This window comes from Pieris rapae, chromosome 4 (genome assembly GCF_905147795.1).
Source record: "Pieris rapae chromosome 4, ilPieRapa1.1, whole genome shotgun sequence".
In the NCBI taxonomy this organism is placed as follows: Eukaryota; Metazoa; Arthropoda; class Insecta; order Lepidoptera; family Pieridae; genus Pieris; species Pieris rapae.
The window spans coordinates 5529241-5549124 of record NC_059512.1 but is presented as its reverse complement, the minus strand read 5'-3'; the positions used below and the strand labels follow the sequence as shown (position 1 = coordinate 5549124).

At 32.0% G+C, this 19884-nt stretch overlaps 2 protein-coding genes across 3 annotated transcripts; one reads left to right on the top strand and one right to left on the bottom strand.

Annotated features, from left to right (window-relative positions):
- The first annotated feature begins 688 nt into the window (after nucleotides 1-688).
- LOC110998787 (putative inorganic phosphate cotransporter) lies at nucleotides 689-9378 on the top strand. Its single transcript, XM_022267569.2, has 11 exons — nucleotides 689-725; nucleotides 1429-1515; nucleotides 2189-2406; nucleotides 2696-2881; nucleotides 3663-3801; nucleotides 4306-4529; nucleotides 4841-4993; nucleotides 5710-5842; nucleotides 6523-6644; nucleotides 6952-7071; nucleotides 9117-9378. The coding sequence occupies exons 2-11, from the start codon at nucleotides 1437-1439 to the stop codon at nucleotides 9315-9317; spliced, it is 1575 nt and encodes a 524-aa protein (XP_022123261.2). The 5' UTR covers nucleotides 689-725; nucleotides 1429-1436; the 3' UTR covers nucleotides 9318-9378.
- A 1712-nt stretch (nucleotides 9379-11090) lies between these two features.
- LOC110998783 (putative inorganic phosphate cotransporter) lies at nucleotides 11091-19367 on the bottom strand. 2 transcript variants are annotated; one of them, XM_022267563.2, is made up of 11 exons: nucleotides 19219-19367; nucleotides 18219-18451; nucleotides 17002-17181; nucleotides 16694-16832; nucleotides 15874-16091; nucleotides 15025-15174; nucleotides 14112-14244; nucleotides 13194-13312; nucleotides 12353-12475; nucleotides 11471-11594; nucleotides 11091-11168 (listed from the first exon to the last, which is right to left on the bottom strand). In XM_022267563.2, exons 1-11 carry the CDS (start codon nucleotides 19262-19264, stop codon nucleotides 11125-11127), a joined length of 1509 nt encoding a protein of 502 aa, XP_022123255.2. In that variant the 5' UTR covers nucleotides 19265-19367; the 3' UTR covers nucleotides 11091-11124. The 2 variants fall into 2 exon arrangements, with proteins under 2 accessions (XP_022123255.2, XP_045490762.1); XM_045634806.1 differs by lacking the exons at nucleotides 11091-11168; nucleotides 11471-11594 and having other exon boundaries at nucleotides 12410-12483.
- Nucleotides 19368-19884: the final 517 nt, after the last annotated feature.

The following is a 19884-nucleotide window of genomic DNA, read 5'->3' as shown; positions in this document are numbered from 1 at the left end:
ATATGGTTATATATATCTATTTATTCAGCAATATTCAAAGCTCAACATTTTAAACGACGACTTGGTACTTTTGTTTAATAATATATAATAAGAGGCGCATCAAATTACGCGCCTATGTTTTGTTTTAAATGTTCCTAAATAAATAAATACTTTTTCTGACTAAATAAATTCAAACTTGTCGTTGAGATTACCGCGTGTAACGAAAAACAATAATTAAAATTTACTTGAATATTCATTTTATGCTTAAACGTATTTGCACCTGCCTGAATATAGATGCTTTGTATAGGAATCAATGGCAGGTAACTTATTTAACTAGAAACATTCCTATTCCTATATCATAAAGACTTTTTTATGATACGTAGAGTACGTAAACGGTGAAAATATTATTTACAAAAGTAATTGTTATAATTTGTAATAAATTACTGTGAATGATAGTTGTGTGATTTTATTACCTATACCAAAAGAAGATATACCCTTTAAAGCAACGAGCAATAGGTTCATCATAGCATGTTATGTATATATAAACTGTACCTTTTTGTTCGAAAATTAATTCGGCACTATTAATAATGTCACGTGAGACCTGGTATGAATTGGCGTCGCTCTAAATAAACAAATATTGCTAAACCAACTTTATTCCTGATGTGACGTTTTGGTTGGGTTCCGCCTCCTTCTTGTCAGCGCACGGTGCAGTCGCAACACTACAGCCGCCACTGCTAGATGATCAGGTAAAGTCGAATTTTGGTTCTCAAACATGAGATTGTAATACAAAAGACACATCGATGGCTTATTTCGTTAGAAAGTGATTGTTGATTACTACCTGATCAGTGCGAACCGCCAGTGGTGGTTTAAAAATTACTTTGTCCAATTCACGGTAGAACGTCTAGGTTCTGTCTCTTATATTAAATAATTATTTATGTAGAGTTGAGATGTCATAGTAAAATAAATGTTCTAAAAAGCTTTTGGTGATTTATGCCTAGGTACTTACGCATAAATTAGGTGAGACCTTGTGTGTATAATGTACTTATTAATCATTGTCTTGTGCACTCAATTACTTTCATCATATTTAAATATTTTATATAATTACAAGGTTATTGGAAGATAAAGGCTATTTGCTTACACATTTACATTTGCATATCTATTTTTCCTGTGTGATATCAAAAAGGAGTTTATTAAATGGTTTTAAAATAGGTAAAAAATAAAGCCGTATATTTGACTTTTAAATAATTAAAAGAATGATGCAACTATACACTCACCCATTTTAAGGTTTGTCAGTTATATAAGATGTTTAATTTAGTTCCTGAAACCTTTCCTAAACGTAGGACGTAAAGTGCGGTAGCTTTTATTTGATCAAGATAGCATTATCATTTAAATAGATGTAACAAACATTTATCAACATCAAATAACATTGAATTATCATTCATTTAATAGACCGAGCGATGGAAAAGAATGATAATAACGAGAAAACTGATTTGGAAGTTCGAAAAATGGAAATTTCGGTAACCAAAGAATTCAAAGGTATATTATTTTAAATATTTCTCAACTGTTTTCATTCGATTTAAATCAGTTTTAATTTATGCGATACATTAGTTTTACTAAATTTTGATTTTTTTAGAATTTGCAGGACTTTATTTTTATATTAATTATAATATTTCAGCTACACTTGATTCGACTTTATGTTGCTTCTTCCATGCCCTAAATGTATGTACATTTTGTTAGATTATGTGGTGTGTATAAGAGCTATAGAAATAACTTAACAATTTTAGTTAGTAATTTGACTACTGCGGAAATACATTGTGCGGCTAAGCTAAGAAGAAAGGTAATTAAAATCGGAATAAACGCGAATACATTATTTACGTCTCGTTTTGGAATCGCCAATTCAAATAATGTACCTCAGCTTATTTATTTACAAAATCAAGAAATATAAAACACCGATTACCTTAACTATTTCAAAGTACCGCAACAAGCCGTATAATATAAACGCGCAGTTAGATATTCATATGTTTAGTAATATATTCCAATATTGGTAAACAATCGAGTAATATAATTTCTACATATTCATCTCAATCAACATTTTTTGTGGATATCATCTATAGCTTTTGACATATAAAAACCACAATGTCTGTCGAGTTGGAGAAGGATAAAGGAGCATTATGTCCAATGGACAAAAAGTAGCTGAAGATACTTTTAGTTGCAGGATGGGGTTACCGACACCAGCAATGTGTCATATTATTTTTAACACTAACAGTAGCATATAGCATGCGATCATGTATGGGAGTAGCATTAGTAGCGATGACAGATGTACAGGAATCTCAAGTCCATGTGGATATAATAAATGGAACTATCACTAACTCAACTGACTCAAACGAAGAGTCTAACCTACTTCATAGTTGGTTACTCGTACCACCGGTGAGTGAAAATATCAAAATTTAATTTTGGAAAAAATTCGTGACGATTAGCAGAAATCATTTTTATTCGAAAAATGTTAAAAAAACAGACTCTTTAATATAAGAAAATAGAACCTCTTTTTAAAATGTTTTATCACCTTTTATTTAAAAACTAATTAGGGTTTTCCTTGTAAAATATGAATTTCTACCTATTGCGCTGGCACTGTTATGTGTGTAAAATCACTTCACATTGAAATTGATAAAGTAAAATTAAGTTTATTACAGTATTAACTGCATTTTTTTTCTTACAGTATCCCCGATTCAAGTGGCCTAAGAAAACGCAAGATGCAGTACTATCCTCATTTTTCTGGGGTTATATGTTGACACAGATCCCCGCAGGACAAATTGCACATTTCTTTGGCGCGAAATACATGTTATTTGGCGCTTTGCTTATTAACTGTTTCGTGTCATTTTGTTTTCCTTGGGCGGCTTTTTATGTAAGTAAAGATCAACAGACTTAGGGTCCTTCAAGAAAAGAGCGTACCAATTCTTAAAAGGCCGGCAATGCACCCGCGAGCCCTCTGGCATTGAGAGTGTCCATGGGCGGCGGTATCACTTAACATCAGGTAAATCTCCTGACCGTTTTCCCCTGTTCTATAAAAAAAACAGGTGTTAAGTAATATTACTAATATATATATTAATAATATGAATATGTTGCTAATATTAATGCACACCGAGGTTTCATACTAAGGTTTAAAGTAAGTACAGTTTTATAAGTTGAACATTACAAGTAAAGGGGTCAATGTAATGTATCTTTGAGAGCATAATATGAATTTACGCTAAAGGGCGTGGTAACATCTGTGATGACAATCGAAAATCCTTGTGACTCAAAACATCGTGACATTAAATTTTTACCTGTATGGTTTGATAAGATAATTAATATTTTATCTGAATTTTGTTTGGAAAGTGATACATATTTTTATTAGTAACAAAGATTTTTTTATCTGTAGTCGCGTCCGATTTGTGTGTTTCCCTATTATATTTCACATTCATTAAGAAAACTAAACAGAATAATTAATAACGTTTTTTTTCTTTTTGTTCTAAAAGTCTTTTGACCTCGTAAAATGTGGTATTTTTAATTAGTAATTAAATGCTAACAGTTTTTAGAGTAACAAAATTGGAAAGTTTTCTGAATCCTTGTTTTCCTTTTGTTTATTTTATTGTTTGCAATTGTGAAGAGCCATCTGAGATGATGTTGGTTGATTACTCATTTTTCAGGGCGGATGGATCGTAACAGCATTATGCAGGTTTCTTCAAGGGTTGAGCCAAGCATGTATCATGCCTGGTCTTCATACGTTCCTTGGAAAATGGGCTCCATTAGAAGAGAGGGGACGATTGGCCGGATTTGCTTTTGGAGGTACGAAAAATATTTTATCATAGAATAACAAAATAGGAAATAATTAGGTTGATAATACATTACCATGGGCCATTAAGAATTTCCGTATTATGCAATTCCTCAACATAATTTTAGTAAAAATATAGTTATTTCAAAAAGTGGTGTGATAATTATTTGAATAGGTGGGACAAATCAAATCATCTTATGACTATGTATAAAGATCAGTGATGACCTACTGGCTTTGGCGTGCGACTCTCATCTCTGAAGTCATAGGTTCCAACCAGCTGTTCAAGAACGCATATGTGTGCATCTAAAAATCGCTCGTAAGGTGAAAGAAAATATCGGTAGGACTCCGGTATGACTTGCACAATGGCTGATCATTAGATAAAACAAAATATATTCACGAAACAGATGCAGAAATTTGCGGCATGTTATTGCTGACTGCAACTTTTTCCACATAATTTGTATCCTTTTTTTTCAGTCGGGTTTAATTAATAAAGTCAAACATATTTATTTATTTTTAAGGTCAAGCAATCGGAACAGTTTTAGGACTACCGATAACTGGATTCATTGCATCATCCTCCCTGGGCTGGCCTGGTATCTTTAGATTTTATGGTGTCATTTCTGGCATTGTAGCTATTTTTATTTGGTGGCTCGCAGCAGATTCTCCGGGTAAACATCCGAAGATCTCTTTTGAAGAACGCACTTACATTGAGGAAGCTCTCAGCCAAAGACCTGAAGACAAAAAAGTATGTATGAATATTTTTATAAATGCATTGCTGTTTGTGTTTCTTAGCTGGGGAATAATTACATTTTAGTATTTTTATAAATTTGTGTTTCATAGCTGTTACACGTCCGGTTTTTTGGTCTGTTATTAAATTATGTAGGTAATACAAAATGGCTCGGTTCGGTAGTTCATAACCCAGATGAATATCTTTTGGTAGCAAAAGACGAAGAAAGAGAAAGAAGATACGTACGTCTCTTCAATTCATCATGAAGGTTTCTGCTACATATCAAATTACTTAAACCTGTGACTGTTAAATTAATATATATATTTCAGAAAGTACGTGCTGTGCCATGGAAAAATATTTTAACATGTCGTGGGATGTATGCTATTATCATAGCGCATATAGGAAGTGCGTGGGGACAGCTAACATTATACTCAGAAGTTCCAGCCTTCATGGACAAAGTCATGGGTGTCAACATAAAAGCGGTTAGGTCTATTAATTAAACCTACATTACAAACTATAAATATGCCATATGATTAGTTGTTTTCTAATGTCATACATCCGTATTCCAGGTAGTTACACTTTCTTTATTACGTATATATACTAACTCGTTATTTATAAAAAAAATATGTGTGTGTACCAGAGTACACAGGTAAGAAGTGAAACTTCTTTACGACATATCATTTTTCTACTATTTGCAACTTCACGAAAATGGGGTAGATAAGGCTTAAGCCTTAAGAAAAACAATTTTTCAGTCATGTTTATTAGTACTTGTTTATTTTAACAGATTTATATACATTCACAGATACTTACAATGAAAAAGTGAGGATAACCTCAAATAAATATTAAAATCATGCTCATACGTGTTGAATTTATAAAACGAAATGTATAATGTACTCTCACTTTTTTTGTAAATTCACTTAAATTTGAACAAGTCTTTTTATTTTATCACTTTTAAATTAATATATTGTTGTTATTATTATCATATATTGTTTATTCTTTACGTCACTATACTAAACTTCGATAAAAAAAGCAACATGGCGCGTAACCGAAAAACGTGACGAATAAAGAAGTTTCACTTCAAAAATATTGTCTCATTTAATTCTCTATTAAATTATGTACTCTTTCATCTCAATCCGCCAAGTCGTGTTTACGCTGTGATGACAAGAGACAAATGAAGCTAGATTTTTATTAATTGCAGAATGGGCTTCTCACAGCTCTTCCGTTCCTTTGCATGTGGTTCGCTAACTTTTTCTTCAGTTGGCTGACGGATATGCTAATTGTTAAGAAGATATTAAATGTCACACACACAAGAAAATTTGCTAATAGTTTAGGTGAGTTATCATAGTTAGTATATAGTATAGCTTACCTTACTTCTCCTATATATCATACTTATGTTTAAGCATTGGCTTTATATTGTTTAAACTAAGTAGATATTTGTTTATGTTTCCATTCTTATCGATTTACCTTCGATTCTCGACATTTTAATTTAATTTATTATAATTCTATGTCACGGGAACAATGCTGATATTTTTCAAATCGTCGAAGCAGTTTTCGAGATTATTCCTTTCAAATAAACAGACAAATATAACCTCTTTATAATATTAGTATACCTCACGACTATACAATCACACGCTTAAGTGGTTAAGCTACAACTTTTATTAGTGTAAGGGCCTGTTTCACAATGTATGGATAAAGTGCCAAATAGCTATGCAACACATAAATTATTCGAAAGATAAAAGTTCCGAATAAGATACTTGGCATTTCATGACAAATAGCGCTATCTGACAGTCGTGAAACGCAAAAATACTGTTAATCCTACAAATAAGTAACAAATAGCTTATTTGGAACTTATCCGGACATTGTGAAACAGGCCCTAAGTCTCATAAACTTTTAGTTTAATTTAGTATGTAAGTAATATATGACATAATATCGGGTTGTTTTGTTACAGTGCTTGGTTTTTGACTAATCAAGGTAGACAAAAAACAATTTTTTTAATTATATGATTTTTCAGGATCTATTCCAGCGGCCATTGGGTTAATTACCCTAGCTTACGTACCGAAGAATATATATGTGGTCGAGACTCTTTTGATCTTTATCTGTTGTTTCAAAAGTGCAGCTAGTTTGGGTTATCATGTAAGTTTTTAAAGCAGCTATACGTGCTCCCAACTAAACAAACGTTCTCTCTCTCTCTACGTTCTAACTCTTCACCTCATTAAAACTCTGTGCAATGCTGTTATGTCGCTACCATTTAGCAGGTTCTCCGGCGTCGGCTGAAAGGAACACAGGACAGTACTAATAATTGAATTCTTAATTTAAATAATTTAATTCTTTTATCAATTTTTGTTTTTTGCAATATCATTTTATTAGATCCCTTGCGTTTATAATTTATTTTATTAATTATGCATTAATATGCATAATTAAATATTATAACTGTTTTTAGGTAAACCACATTGATATTTCAAGCAATTACGCTGGCACTATGATGAGTCTCAGCAACTTCGGATCCAATTTGGTAGGCTCTCTTGCTCCTCTTGTAGCAGGCTACATACTTACGGACGTGGTAAGATCATACTTACTTATCATAAAAAATGTAAAAACATATATGACACAATTAATTAAGTAATTAAAAAGATAAAGTTGTATATTATGGACCGGTCATCTTCATTCCTAAGCCGTCTCGAAATAATTTCACACTTTTATTTTTTTGGTTTATTCAGCGAGTTGCCCGCCGCCATTGCAAATTTGTCTTTCTAACACAAGGACAGAATCTAATACTTTACATATTAATGTAAAATAATTATGTTATGGTTTTTATTTACCAGACAATAAATTTAGTTACCATATAAAGTGGCATGACATGACAAAGTATCATCTTACTAAGACAGCTCTCTCTCAGATCTCGCCTTCAATTTTCGATAAAATATTTGGATGAACAGTACGGCCCAAACAGCTTGCTTTACAATAAAATTATCAAGAGAGTATTAGAGGTTAAAACAGAGGCTTGGCAAGATCGTACCAAATCTTAAAAACTTCGGCAACGCACTCGCGAGCCCTCTAGCATGACAATGTTCATGACGTCATCACTTTATATCAGGTATGCCTCCTGCCGGTTTGCCCCTGGTTATATAAAAAAGGCAGAAATTTGTTTGCCCCATATCAGTTTTACTATCAGTTCTACTACTGCCTATATCGGAATCGGCTCCAACGTTTTCATGAAATTTATTATACCGGGGGCTTTGGGGGCAATAAATCTATCTAGCTAGGAATCATTTCTAGAAAATGACATTTTTATACGTATTTTATCAACTTAAACATAGAATTATTGCTCGTTTAAAGATGTCAATCAAGTAAAAACTTAAATATGAATATAATTCTCTTTATTCGATAATTATATTCATATTCCATCATTTTATCAGTATGTAATTCGTGCTTTAATATATTATTTCCAAAAAAAACACAATTTATTAAAAAAAAGGTCTCGGTCATCCATAATTAACCAAATACTAAAGTCCCATTTTAACTGAAGTGGTCAACATAATTATTGAAAATTATTAAGAATGATTGAATTTGTACTTTAATTTATTTACGAGTACATAATTATAAACTCAAATACGAAAACGTTCAATTTAGTTCGTGTCGATATACAATCTTCGTTCTTTGTTATCTTTGAAGTGTTCCGCTGACGCGACAATTTCTCCTTCAATATTTAATGATGCTTTTATATAATTATTCGTGGTTTTTGAACAACATGTACTGTTTTAATGAGTGCTAGGAGATACTGCAAAATGAGCAAGTACTTTGTCTAAAGTTAGATGAAAAGACTTAAATATAAGATTGACATGCCACTATAGTGCAACACACATTTTAACATGTCGGAACACACTTTCTTTGTAATAGGAACTTTTTTGCTTTATAAACCTGGTTATATTATACAATTTTCATAATTATTTTTAATAGCGTACAACATTTTCATCTCATGTAAGTTAATCGTATTTCTAAAACTCTGTTTCAGCTGAGTAAGAAAATTCTTTACTAAAATAAGCCTATGAAAGCGTTTAAAAATGGCATAATCGCCTTTGTGTATTATTATATATATACAGTTAAAACTGGTATCGTTTAGTACAACATACCGGTTATATTGATCAAAATCAAATGTCCCGGCTGAGTTCTATTGTATTAAGTACTTAATAATAACGCCATCGGCTGTTACGATTTGGTATTTACGACCAAATATGAGTAGCCCCTTTGATGTCGTTATAACAGATTTTGTGGTATATGTATAAACATATATTAATTCTATATATGTAAATTTATCTATGTATATCTATATATGTATATATATATGTACATTAATATTAATTACCTTAATAATGCTGACTTACACCACAATATTTTATATACTATTCAAACAACATATAGCCCTTTATTTTCACAATTTTACCACTCATCCCCAATTATTTAATAGAGATAATAAAGCATATTGATAAAAAAATAAAACTCTAAACATTCATCACACTTGTGATTCATCAACTTGAAGATGACTACTACTTGACTAACTAAAAATTACCTGGAAAAAACGTATAAAATATTTATTTTCTATTGCAGACGGATGAACTACTGTGGAGGAAAATCTTTTTTGTGGCAGCTGGATTCTACCTCTTCACGAATCTATTTTATGTGATTCTCGGAACTGGAGAGAAGGCAGATTGGAATGACCCTCCTAGCGAAAAAGATACAGAGAACCCTCAAGAAACCGTGGCCATGCTTAACTCAAATGGAAAAGAAGAGAAAAAATTGAGTTCCTAATTATTGTAGAAGAGTGTTTGTGAGTCAAAGTAATCTATTATAAATAAAATACGGTTTACAATACGTTGTATTATTTATAAACCGGAATCAAGTATTTTATCCACAAAAATCGTTGATCATTGAAAATCATGATTATGGAAGACCGCTCAAAACGACTTCTCAAGCAAATAATAGACTTTTCATAATGTGTGCATTTAACACTCACTTGTGGTAAAGAAAAACTTGTGGCAATGCCTAAACTCAAATACGGCACGTGTCGCTGTGAAGATGGCCTATCACCTACATGTCTATATAGAAAAAAAACTAAAAAAGTAAAGCTATTGCATAGCATTTTCGTCAACTTATATTAATTTTTTATGTATGAAGTTTTTTTTCTTATTATTATTTGATATACTACAATGACCTACCACACATTCTACAATGAATCTACCACTCTACCAGACTCAGACTACCACGCCTATATAGTTTGTCTCACTCTAACGCGTATAGGCTGCAGCGCGCAGGCCGCGCTTTCGCTGTCACTGATCTCGTCAGAGAGCCTTGTTGAATATGCAGAATGCGTTCTGTCCCGCTTTAACGCGTATTGGCCGCACCTATATAACGTCATCGTGTGTTAGGTTTTTTTTCGTTCCGGAATTTCTTGATTCAGTCGCTGCGCTCAAAGCCCGCGATAAAATCTATACAATGGCTTAAAAACTAATTTCGGCTGTAACTGTTTTTTATTAAAGCACTATTGAATGAAGTATATTGTAACGTACTTATATTAACGCCTCATAGGTTAATACTGGCTTTTAATGATCGCTTTTTGAGAACATCTTTGTATTTAATATTTATATTACATCTACATCAGTAATTACTGATGACACCGGAATGTAAAATACAGACAACGTTGAATAAGGATACGAAATTTCATTTGGGCTAAAAGGGTCGACCTTTGATACAAAAATATAAGGTACTTTAGAAAATTCATTAAATACACGTGTAAAGATTAATTTAAAAAACGATTGACGAGCTACGGACCCTAAATGATATATGTTATTATTATTACTTCTTTATTAATAGTTAGTTTAACAAACCAAAATATAGCTCATTTTAAACATACATTTAAATTAAAAATAAAATCTGTACACCCAAATATAGAAGCAAATATATATCTACTTGTAAAGACACCTTAGTCCCGTCTCATCCTTCTGGGACAAAACGTGTTGCGGTTACAGAACAGGCGGAATAACTGGCTAAAAATAGGTCTTTCAACGAATTTTGATTTAGTTCCCTTTGGAATAGACTCTTGGGCCGCGAGGTACATTTGCACAGGCGACAATTTAAGATTAATGTTCTCGCCTGGTAAATAGTACCGGAGACCACCAGAACTGGTGGTTTCTTTGCACAACAAACATGTAATAGTACGGGGAAATGCTGCCAGCGTTAATGTCACTGGCAGTGACTTTATCAATTTGTCTTTCCATTTATTCATTTTCAATTTTTTATTATGAAAAACCTAACTATATTTAGGTAAATTAGCAGTAAAGCCCGAAACAGAGAAGAGTGGACGTCCTTAGATGAGCCTTATGTCTAAGGACAAGCTGAATAATAAAATAAACCGACTTGCCGATTAATTATTAGTATTTTTTTAGTGATAACTTTTTTTAGTGTTTCACACTTTTATGGACCTAATATGTAAATACAGCAATAAATTATTCTTATTATAACGATATTTAAATTATGACGATATGTCTAAGAAAAAAGAATAGGAAACAATTGTACTAGTATACTTTAATTTATTTTGTTATAACAAATATAAATATAATTAACCCTGTAGAGCAATTGTTTCATCTTGAGTGCGAGGATCACCTAAAAATAAAAACTTTTAGTAATCTAGGTTTCCATACTTCTTAACACAGATGACAAAAACAGTAACTGTTTTGGTTTGATAATGCCATTTATTAAAGATAAAAGAAATGGCTGCCCCGTGCCCCACCAAGATATTTAGCGGCAGATGAACGTAGATTTAAAGATAACTTCCAAACGTTTAATTTATTTATGTTTTCGAATTTCAGAAGACAGATTTTTAGATCGCTTTGTATAAAACAAAGGCAGGGTTGTGAGTTTAGGCATGTTCTTATGACATTTTTTATTTAATAATTTAAACGAACCTTTGCACTTTTCTTCATTCCATGGCTGTACTTCAGTTGATATAAGTATAACAAAAATTATATTGCCAAAAAGATTGATTGCAGCCATTAAATACATCATAATTCTCCATTCTATCTGATTTGTCTAAAACAACATTTTAACATTAAATCTTCTTTTTAGTCTTAATTAAAAATCAGTCTATACAGGTGATCTATATACTGTATAAATAACACACACATGGAAATCTAAAAAAAAACCCTGGGTACTGTTACAACTACTGGCGCTACTGAATTTTTAATTCTTAAAATGGGTTCTATCAGTTCTCTGTAACTCGTAATAGAGATAGCTAATCCGACTTAGATATGACATTTTGAGCTGCCCGATCCCAGGGTTTCCGACATCAGGGATACGGATATATTGAGATATATGTATCAAAATTACATTAAAAAAATGTCACATTCGGTAGTCGGAGTCTGGCGTTGAACATAACAAACTAAATTAAATTTGCACATACATATGTGCTTATTTCCAGCGAACCAAATATCACAGTGGACAGTCAAACGTGTTAAAGTTTATTAACCCAGAAAACATACTAAAATTAAATGATGGTAGCCTAACATTAACCAACATAAACGCTAAATTAAAAAAATACTTTTATATGTATATGTCGCGCTCCTAAAGAATAATGCTATCAACAACAACTAATAAATTGAAAATTAATTAAAAAAACATTGTCCAGCGGACAAAATTGTAAATCTAAACCATTCCCAGATCCCCTTGAACACACACAAAAAATTTCATCAAAATTGGTCCAGTCGTTTAGGAGGAGTTCAGTCACATACACACGCACACAAGAAATATATATATTAAGATATATATATGACAAGTTTTAGTATACTTACGACATCCTTCACGATATTTGAGACCATTACAGGCAATATTAGGACACACATTAAATTCGCTGAACCATTTCCAATGGCCATTAGAATTCCACTGTAGTTCGGAGATAGATCTATGTAGTTCACCTGAAATACTAAATAATGTTTCTGGTATGTTTCAGTATTAGGTATTTATTTTACCAACAAAATTAGATCCATATTTAACATGCCCAAAAGTAGAAAATATCTCTCAATTAATCTTGCATTAAAGCTGCGTAGGTATATTATGTTTTGTATTAATTTTGTAAATTTGTTACGTAAGTGCGTGTTTCTATTATGCCCGCTGATAATTACTTTTACTTTATTATTAAGACATGTAGAGCCTTTTTCACAATTATGGATAAAGTACCAAATAGCTATGCAACACATATATTACTCGAACGATAAAAGTTCCGAATAAAATACTTCGCGTTTCATGACGAATAGCGCTATCTCACAGTCGTGAAACGCAACAAAAGTGTTTATCCTACCAATAAGTAATAAATAGCTTATTTAGAACTTATCCATACATTGTGAAACAGGCCCTTAATATGTCAAATGAAGCATACCTACAATTTCCTTCTAAACCGAAAATATGGCGCTTAAAAAGAGTGTCGGAGTTTCTTGCCTGTTCTTCTTGCGAGTCCTTTGATATGGATATTGGTTGTGATAATGTTATGTAAATATTCACGTTGTATTGTTAATATTCACGTTCATAAAAGCATATAGCAACCAAACCAATACATAAACTTACCAAAATAATTTGATTTGTCTACCTACGTATAAACACAAAACTGGGATATTTAATTATTTTTAATAATCTTACCAACCACCCGGAATGCATAGTAGCTTGCACACCTATAGCTATGACAAACAATATAACGGCGACAGTCACAGACTTGGTGTAGGATACAAAGCAAAGTGCTATAGCTGGTACGATTGAAGCTAGAAAAAATACCATAATGGACGTCAGACTTTATAGCTTTCTGAACAAATTTTTGTAGCAAATTATACAAATTATATGAAAAGCCGATGCGTACGCGTTGAGACGCTTACATGCGATAACTCGTATATTACTTAGTTGTTTTATTAGCTTGTATGGAGACTACCGAGCCATCTGATGCTTTAAAAAAAACAATGCTTTTAATTTCTGCGGACATTATCAACAAATAAAAATCAATTAAATATATAGGATAATATACTATATTAGCTGACTCGGCCAAGCGTTGACTAGGGAAACGGTAGGAGAACTTATGTGAAATTTGCAATGAAATAATATTGCGGGTATAAATTGAGATGTAAGCTATCCTATCTTTTAAGTTAGATCTAACTGCACACCGTGGGCAAATTTGATTGATATCGGTTCTTTAGTTTAGGAGTCCATCACGGACAAACAACGTGACACGTGATATATATATATATATATATATATATATATATATATACTATATATAACACATATATATATACTATATATAACACATATATATATATATATATATATATGTGTATTAAGATAGTGATAGAAAACTAACGGTTTTGGGAAAATCGTGAACGCATTTTATGTAACTAGACGGAAGCTGGTGCATTCATTAATCGAATGTATTACGTGTAGATACATGTTGTATACAAAGTAGATACTTTAGAGCTATCAAAACTTGTTATTAGTTAGTATTCGTTTCATGAATCGAAACTATCGTAAAGGATCCATACACGAGACTGGTACAGAAGTAATAATTCTTACCTACGGAATTTGCAAGCCGTCTTGCATTTTTAACTGTTATAATCTTTTTATTTATCAAAAGATCTGATAAATATCCAGTAACAATGCACATGATAATAACGCCAAGGAAAGGTAGAGACGATAGTATACCGCTCTGAAAAGATAATCGTTAAGTTTGATGTTGTAATAGTTTGAATTGTTTATAATGATACGTTAATAATTAGTTGTAACATAATATAATGTATGAAGTTTTGTAAGTTTTTGTGAGAAAATAAATAAATATTATTATTATTATTGTATATAATAATATAGAATTGAGTTAATCAAGAGACTTTGATGTCAATAAACATCCCTGTAGAGAAAATATTATTGTCTTTGACTTTAAGCGGCTCAAATAAAACTCTTTAGTGGAATTAATATTTACTTAAATTTTGCCGTCTTTCACTGACTGCATTCGAAACTTCAATTTAAGTGAATAATATAATAAATTAGAGTGTGTAAATATATATTTTATGTTAGATAGAAAGTATTGTCTTTTATTTACATAACTTTTACACATTTAAAGAAAAACACTTTTTTAACGGATTATAGATATGTATTATTATATTTAAACTTATAATTATTTGTACATAATTTTAAATTTAAACCGACGTTTCGCGTGCTTTACAGCGTGCGTGGTCACGGTGACTGAAGACACAGACTGAAGACACATTACAGCTGCAGAAAAATGTTGTACACAACATTTTTCTGCAGCTGTAATACTTTTTGACATTTAACACCTTTGTCTTCAGTCACCGTGACCACGCACGCTGTAAAGCACGCGAAACGTCGGTTTAAATTTAAAATTATGTACAAATAATTATAAGTTTAAATATAATAATACATATCTATAATCCGTTAAAAAAGTGTTTTTCTTTAGATAGAAAGTACTTACATTTTTTATATTTACTTTCAAGATGGCATACATATATGTTGGCATTTGCATGAATAAGAATGTATAACATAATATATTGCATATATGGCTTAAAATCGCCGCTAAAACATGAGTTGATGTAAGTATCGCTTTCCATGGAACTTTGGGTTGCTGAAAATGCAAAAAGCATTAAAACATTTGAGCATTAGTTTCCCTAGTGGCTTTAACCTTGTTCTTTCGTTCTTATATGTTATATTATATAACATATACATACGGTTAAGAAAACATGGCATGCTTCATGCCCAAAAAGTCAATGGCGTATTACTAGATAATAACGTATGATTACGAAGCAGTTACAGAAATCTGAGGTCTAGACCTAAAATGTGGTAGCTCCACTGATTTTTTCATTAAAGACTTAATAATCAGTATTTTATTTAAATTATAAATATAATATTCTATTAAGGCTATTAATAATTCTTTGAACTATTAACAGTTATTTATGGTTAGGGCGGCGAATAAGTTTAAACTTATTCGGCGCCCTAACCATAAAGCTGTTCCGTCTGTAACTGTGTTAACTTTAGGTGCATCTTTCTTAGCGTCTTATAAAAAACACCTTAAAAAGTAGCTCAGGACAGTCAATTTTATACTAATATATAAACAACTGTAGCAATATTACATAAAAACATCTCAAAACTAATCAATGAATATTTCATCGATTTTTGGAAGATGGTGGTTGTTGAGCACTTTGCCTTCTGACTGTGTTAGGCGCAAATAGATTTTCACGTACGTAGACAGTAGTTCAATTATACTAAGCGCCAAGTCTAGACTCTGAATGTATCTTTAAGACGTTTATATAATAAATTTACTTACAGTGTGGGTTCCGTACCCAGAACCACCAATAATATAGTTTCGCTCTTCTTCTGAAATTCTCTTGTGCTTCATCGGCGTGGCAGCTCCAAAGAAGGTTATGAGAGCGAACCCAAGCAGGCAAAGCACACCTATAGTCCAGAAGGTTGAAGGCCAGCCGTAACGACTGTAAGCCAGAACACCACTGAATTGGAAACCCATTACAGTGCCTAATCCTGAACCTAAAATTAATTTAGAATCTACTTTTATAATCAGCCTATTGGAAGAAAATTCATTTTTTCTAGACATGTGATGATTGACCACAGAGCAAGATTGGCCAAGAGGTTTCAGTTTGCGACCTCCTGAGGTCGTAGGTTCGATTCCCGGCTGTGCACCAATGGAGTTCATTTCTATGTGTGCATTTAACATTCGCTTAAACAGTGAAGGAAAACATCGTATGGAAACCGGCTAGACCCTAAAATTCGACGGCGTGCGTCAGGCACTGGCTATTAGATTAAAAAATGATCAAGAAATAGCTACAGAAAACTGAGGCCCAGGCTTAAAAATGTTGTATGCCACTGATTTTTTTATTTACTATGACTTCATATTAAAAATTCTAAATATCTATTTCGTTGCTTGTGCAATTAAAATAATGAAGCCAAGTATTTCTAAAGCCTGGAAGTTAACGTTTTTACATAGGGGAGACCGGGGCTGGTTGTGACAGGGGTACAGTAACAATGGTCACGAAATTTTTGTAATTATATTTTTTGTGTTCAATTCATATATCTAATATAATGTATCTAATATAATTCATTTAAATTATGAGACTAATAAATAAATTTACCCGTATAAGAATAGCTGCTAAGACTGGCTCGCTCGTTGAGTGGAACCCAGTTAGCCAAAAGCGTATGTATGCCAGGCATCATGCCGCCCTGGGAAATACCTTGTAATATACGACATATTGATAACGCTTTCCAACCACCCTGTTATAACAAAACTTATCATAATCATTTTATTTTACTTGTATAACAAAGCATACTTAGCAAAAGTTTTAAATAAAATGCCTTCCGATCTACCGTTCTATAGTATACCGAAAAGTTCTTATAGATTCTCTTATTATCTTAAAGTAAATACCAGATAGTAATGACATACCCAAGCCACCACCCACGGTGACAGTAGAGACACAATCCCATTCACAAACATGGAGATTTGTATAGGAATTTTGCCGCCCCACTTTTGACAAATTATACCACTAACAAACGTCATAATTGAGTATCCAAGGAAAAATGAGGATAGAACCACTTCTTGCGTCGATTTTGGCCATTGGTAGGTCTAAAAATCATAGGAATATTTATTATTGGCTTATAATGAACTATCACGTTTTGTTAGAAAATAAAGATGACCATTAAAATGTTTGCGAAACGAAAAATTCAAAACAAATAATTCCAAAATTATAATGGTTACGCTATTTTAATGTAAGAGAGTTCTACTACTCTAACTATTCTTGTTTAGTTCAACAATTCCAATTTACAATTATTATATGTTGTCGTCGGTCAGACCGTAAGGACCGACTTCGCCAGACGCAATATGCAAGCAGACTATATTTATAATTAATTAAATAGGCTGCTTAATATATACCCGCTCATTGTCTACAATCTAAAAACACGACTAAAGGACTGGCTTAACACACTGAACACGCCCTATGCAGTGTTAGAGCTGCTTCTGAAACCTAGTATGTAATTTTATTCATTCACTCACTGACTCACTCATTCACTCACTCACCCATTTGCACCCATACACTTACTCATGCACGCAGGCGTGTTGGTAACAGTTGAAATAAAGGTTAACAAGTGTAATTATTTTATGGAATTTAGAATTAATTTTGTGTATGGAAGATATATTATTTACTTAAAAGGATATCCACATCTTACACCTAGGAATGAAAATGTACTTTTCATTTATTTTTTAACCTTTTTGTATTATTGTTTATTAATATTCCTCAAAGCTAAGTAAATCATATCTATTTTATGCCTTCTTAGGAGTTTCGATTGGGATTTTTGAAAAAAATAATTTTTCAATTCAATTTTCAAAAATTTTAGCTATTTTTTTACTTTTAATAATATAAAACTGACTCTTTTCTTCTTTAGTCTGCTTTCATTTAAATTTTATTAAAAATGTTTCTTATCATTGAATGTACTTATTTAAGTACAAGGTTAGCTAAAATAATTAGTTATAACGCGTTTAGCCTTATTACGTAAATATTTTTCATGTTACTGTATTTAAATTAAGGTAATTAGTCATTATCTTTTTGTCAAACTATAACATGTTAGATCGTACTTTTAGATACCTACTGTAAGATATATACTTACTCTATAAATTGTTTCTTCAGAATTTATAATCAGATGATCTAATGTTGTATTTACTTGATTAATGTCTGTAATGTTTGGTGTTATACCTGCAGTTTCAATTTTATTTGTCATCGATACAATAGTCGCACCTAAATGTCCTCTAGCCAAAAATGCTAGTGTGTGTGTGGTAAAAATAACGAGAGCTTGAACGTGTCGAACTCCGAACCCATATTTTAGTGGAATCACTCTCTCATCTGAAAAAAAAATTATCATTAGTTTTATTACGCACTTATTTATGTTACTTTTCTGCCCCATGTATTGTGCGAACACAAAATGGCGTCAAACTTTTCTTGACACATAACTCTCGAGTCTCGATAGTGACATTTGACGCTCCTGCGGCTGTGGTGTATTTATTTGAATTTGATTAAAATCTACTTAATGGTAAAGATTTCGATGAAAATTGTAAGTCTATATTATCAGACTGACTGGAAATAACATGTTTGAAAAAATAAACACGCTTTCTCTAGTGGGTTTTTTCAGTAATATGTATCTTTATTATGGACCGGTGATTTACAACGCACAACTATCCTGATCGAGTTTAATGAATCTGACTATTAATTATCTAAACTTGGAATTCTTCGGAATAAATTGTGCCTTAAAATACTTTCATGAATATGACCAAAGAGATTAAATTGCAAGTAACGTTTATAAATAATTGTAAATAATGTTGTATTGTTTAATCAGACAGACAATACATGCACCTGAGTAATTTAAACGTTACTTTAAAAAAAAAACAGATATTATACCAAACTTCATGTGGATTGGGCAATTAAAATCAGCATTCGGCCATAGGGCGGGTGCATGTCCGGGACAGTTCCAAGGACATTTTGAGCAAAATAAAGATAATTTGTATTTCCACTCAGTAAACTTAAAATATTAAGTATTTCGCTGGGAATTGAAACCAAGACAGCCTTAGGTTTATAAAAATGAATCCTAAAAATACAAATACAAATTAACATACCACCACAAATTTCATGACTTTGTACTTCTGTGTATTCTTCGGGCATAGTTCTTGTATTATTTGTGTGTCATAAAGGTTTTATATTAAATTCTTAATGAATGTTGTTGGGTTTAAGCAACTTTTTTAAAATACTAAACACGTCTAATCATTACTACATTTAGACAAACACTGACCTTATTTAGGTATTCACGTCGTGTTAATTAAAATAAAATGTATTTTATTGTTATGGTAGATATGATATTTTTCGTGAAATGTATCAAATGGATTTTTAAATTTGGATACAAATGTGTAATATAGGTGATCTAACATCTTTGCCTTTCCGTCTTATTTCGGAATCTAGAGTGCAAGCAAAACCTAAGCTAGCCAACAAGGAACTTTTTTGTTGTTGGAAAATACGCGATATTCGTTTTTTTTGTAGTTTTGATTTTTGTAATAAAATATATAAGAGAAAAAAAAAACGGATTAGTCATCATGAAGCCGGTACTGCACAGCCGGGTATCTTACCTGATGTAGCTTCGATACCCGGCTGTACACCGTTCACCAACGGTATTTTTGTCTATGCACAAAACTGGCATATCACAAATCGTGTTTATGTCGTATCGTGGAAGTATTGCAGCTCCTGCTGCTTACAAACATTGTGTAAAAAAACTTCGCGATTAAAAAGAG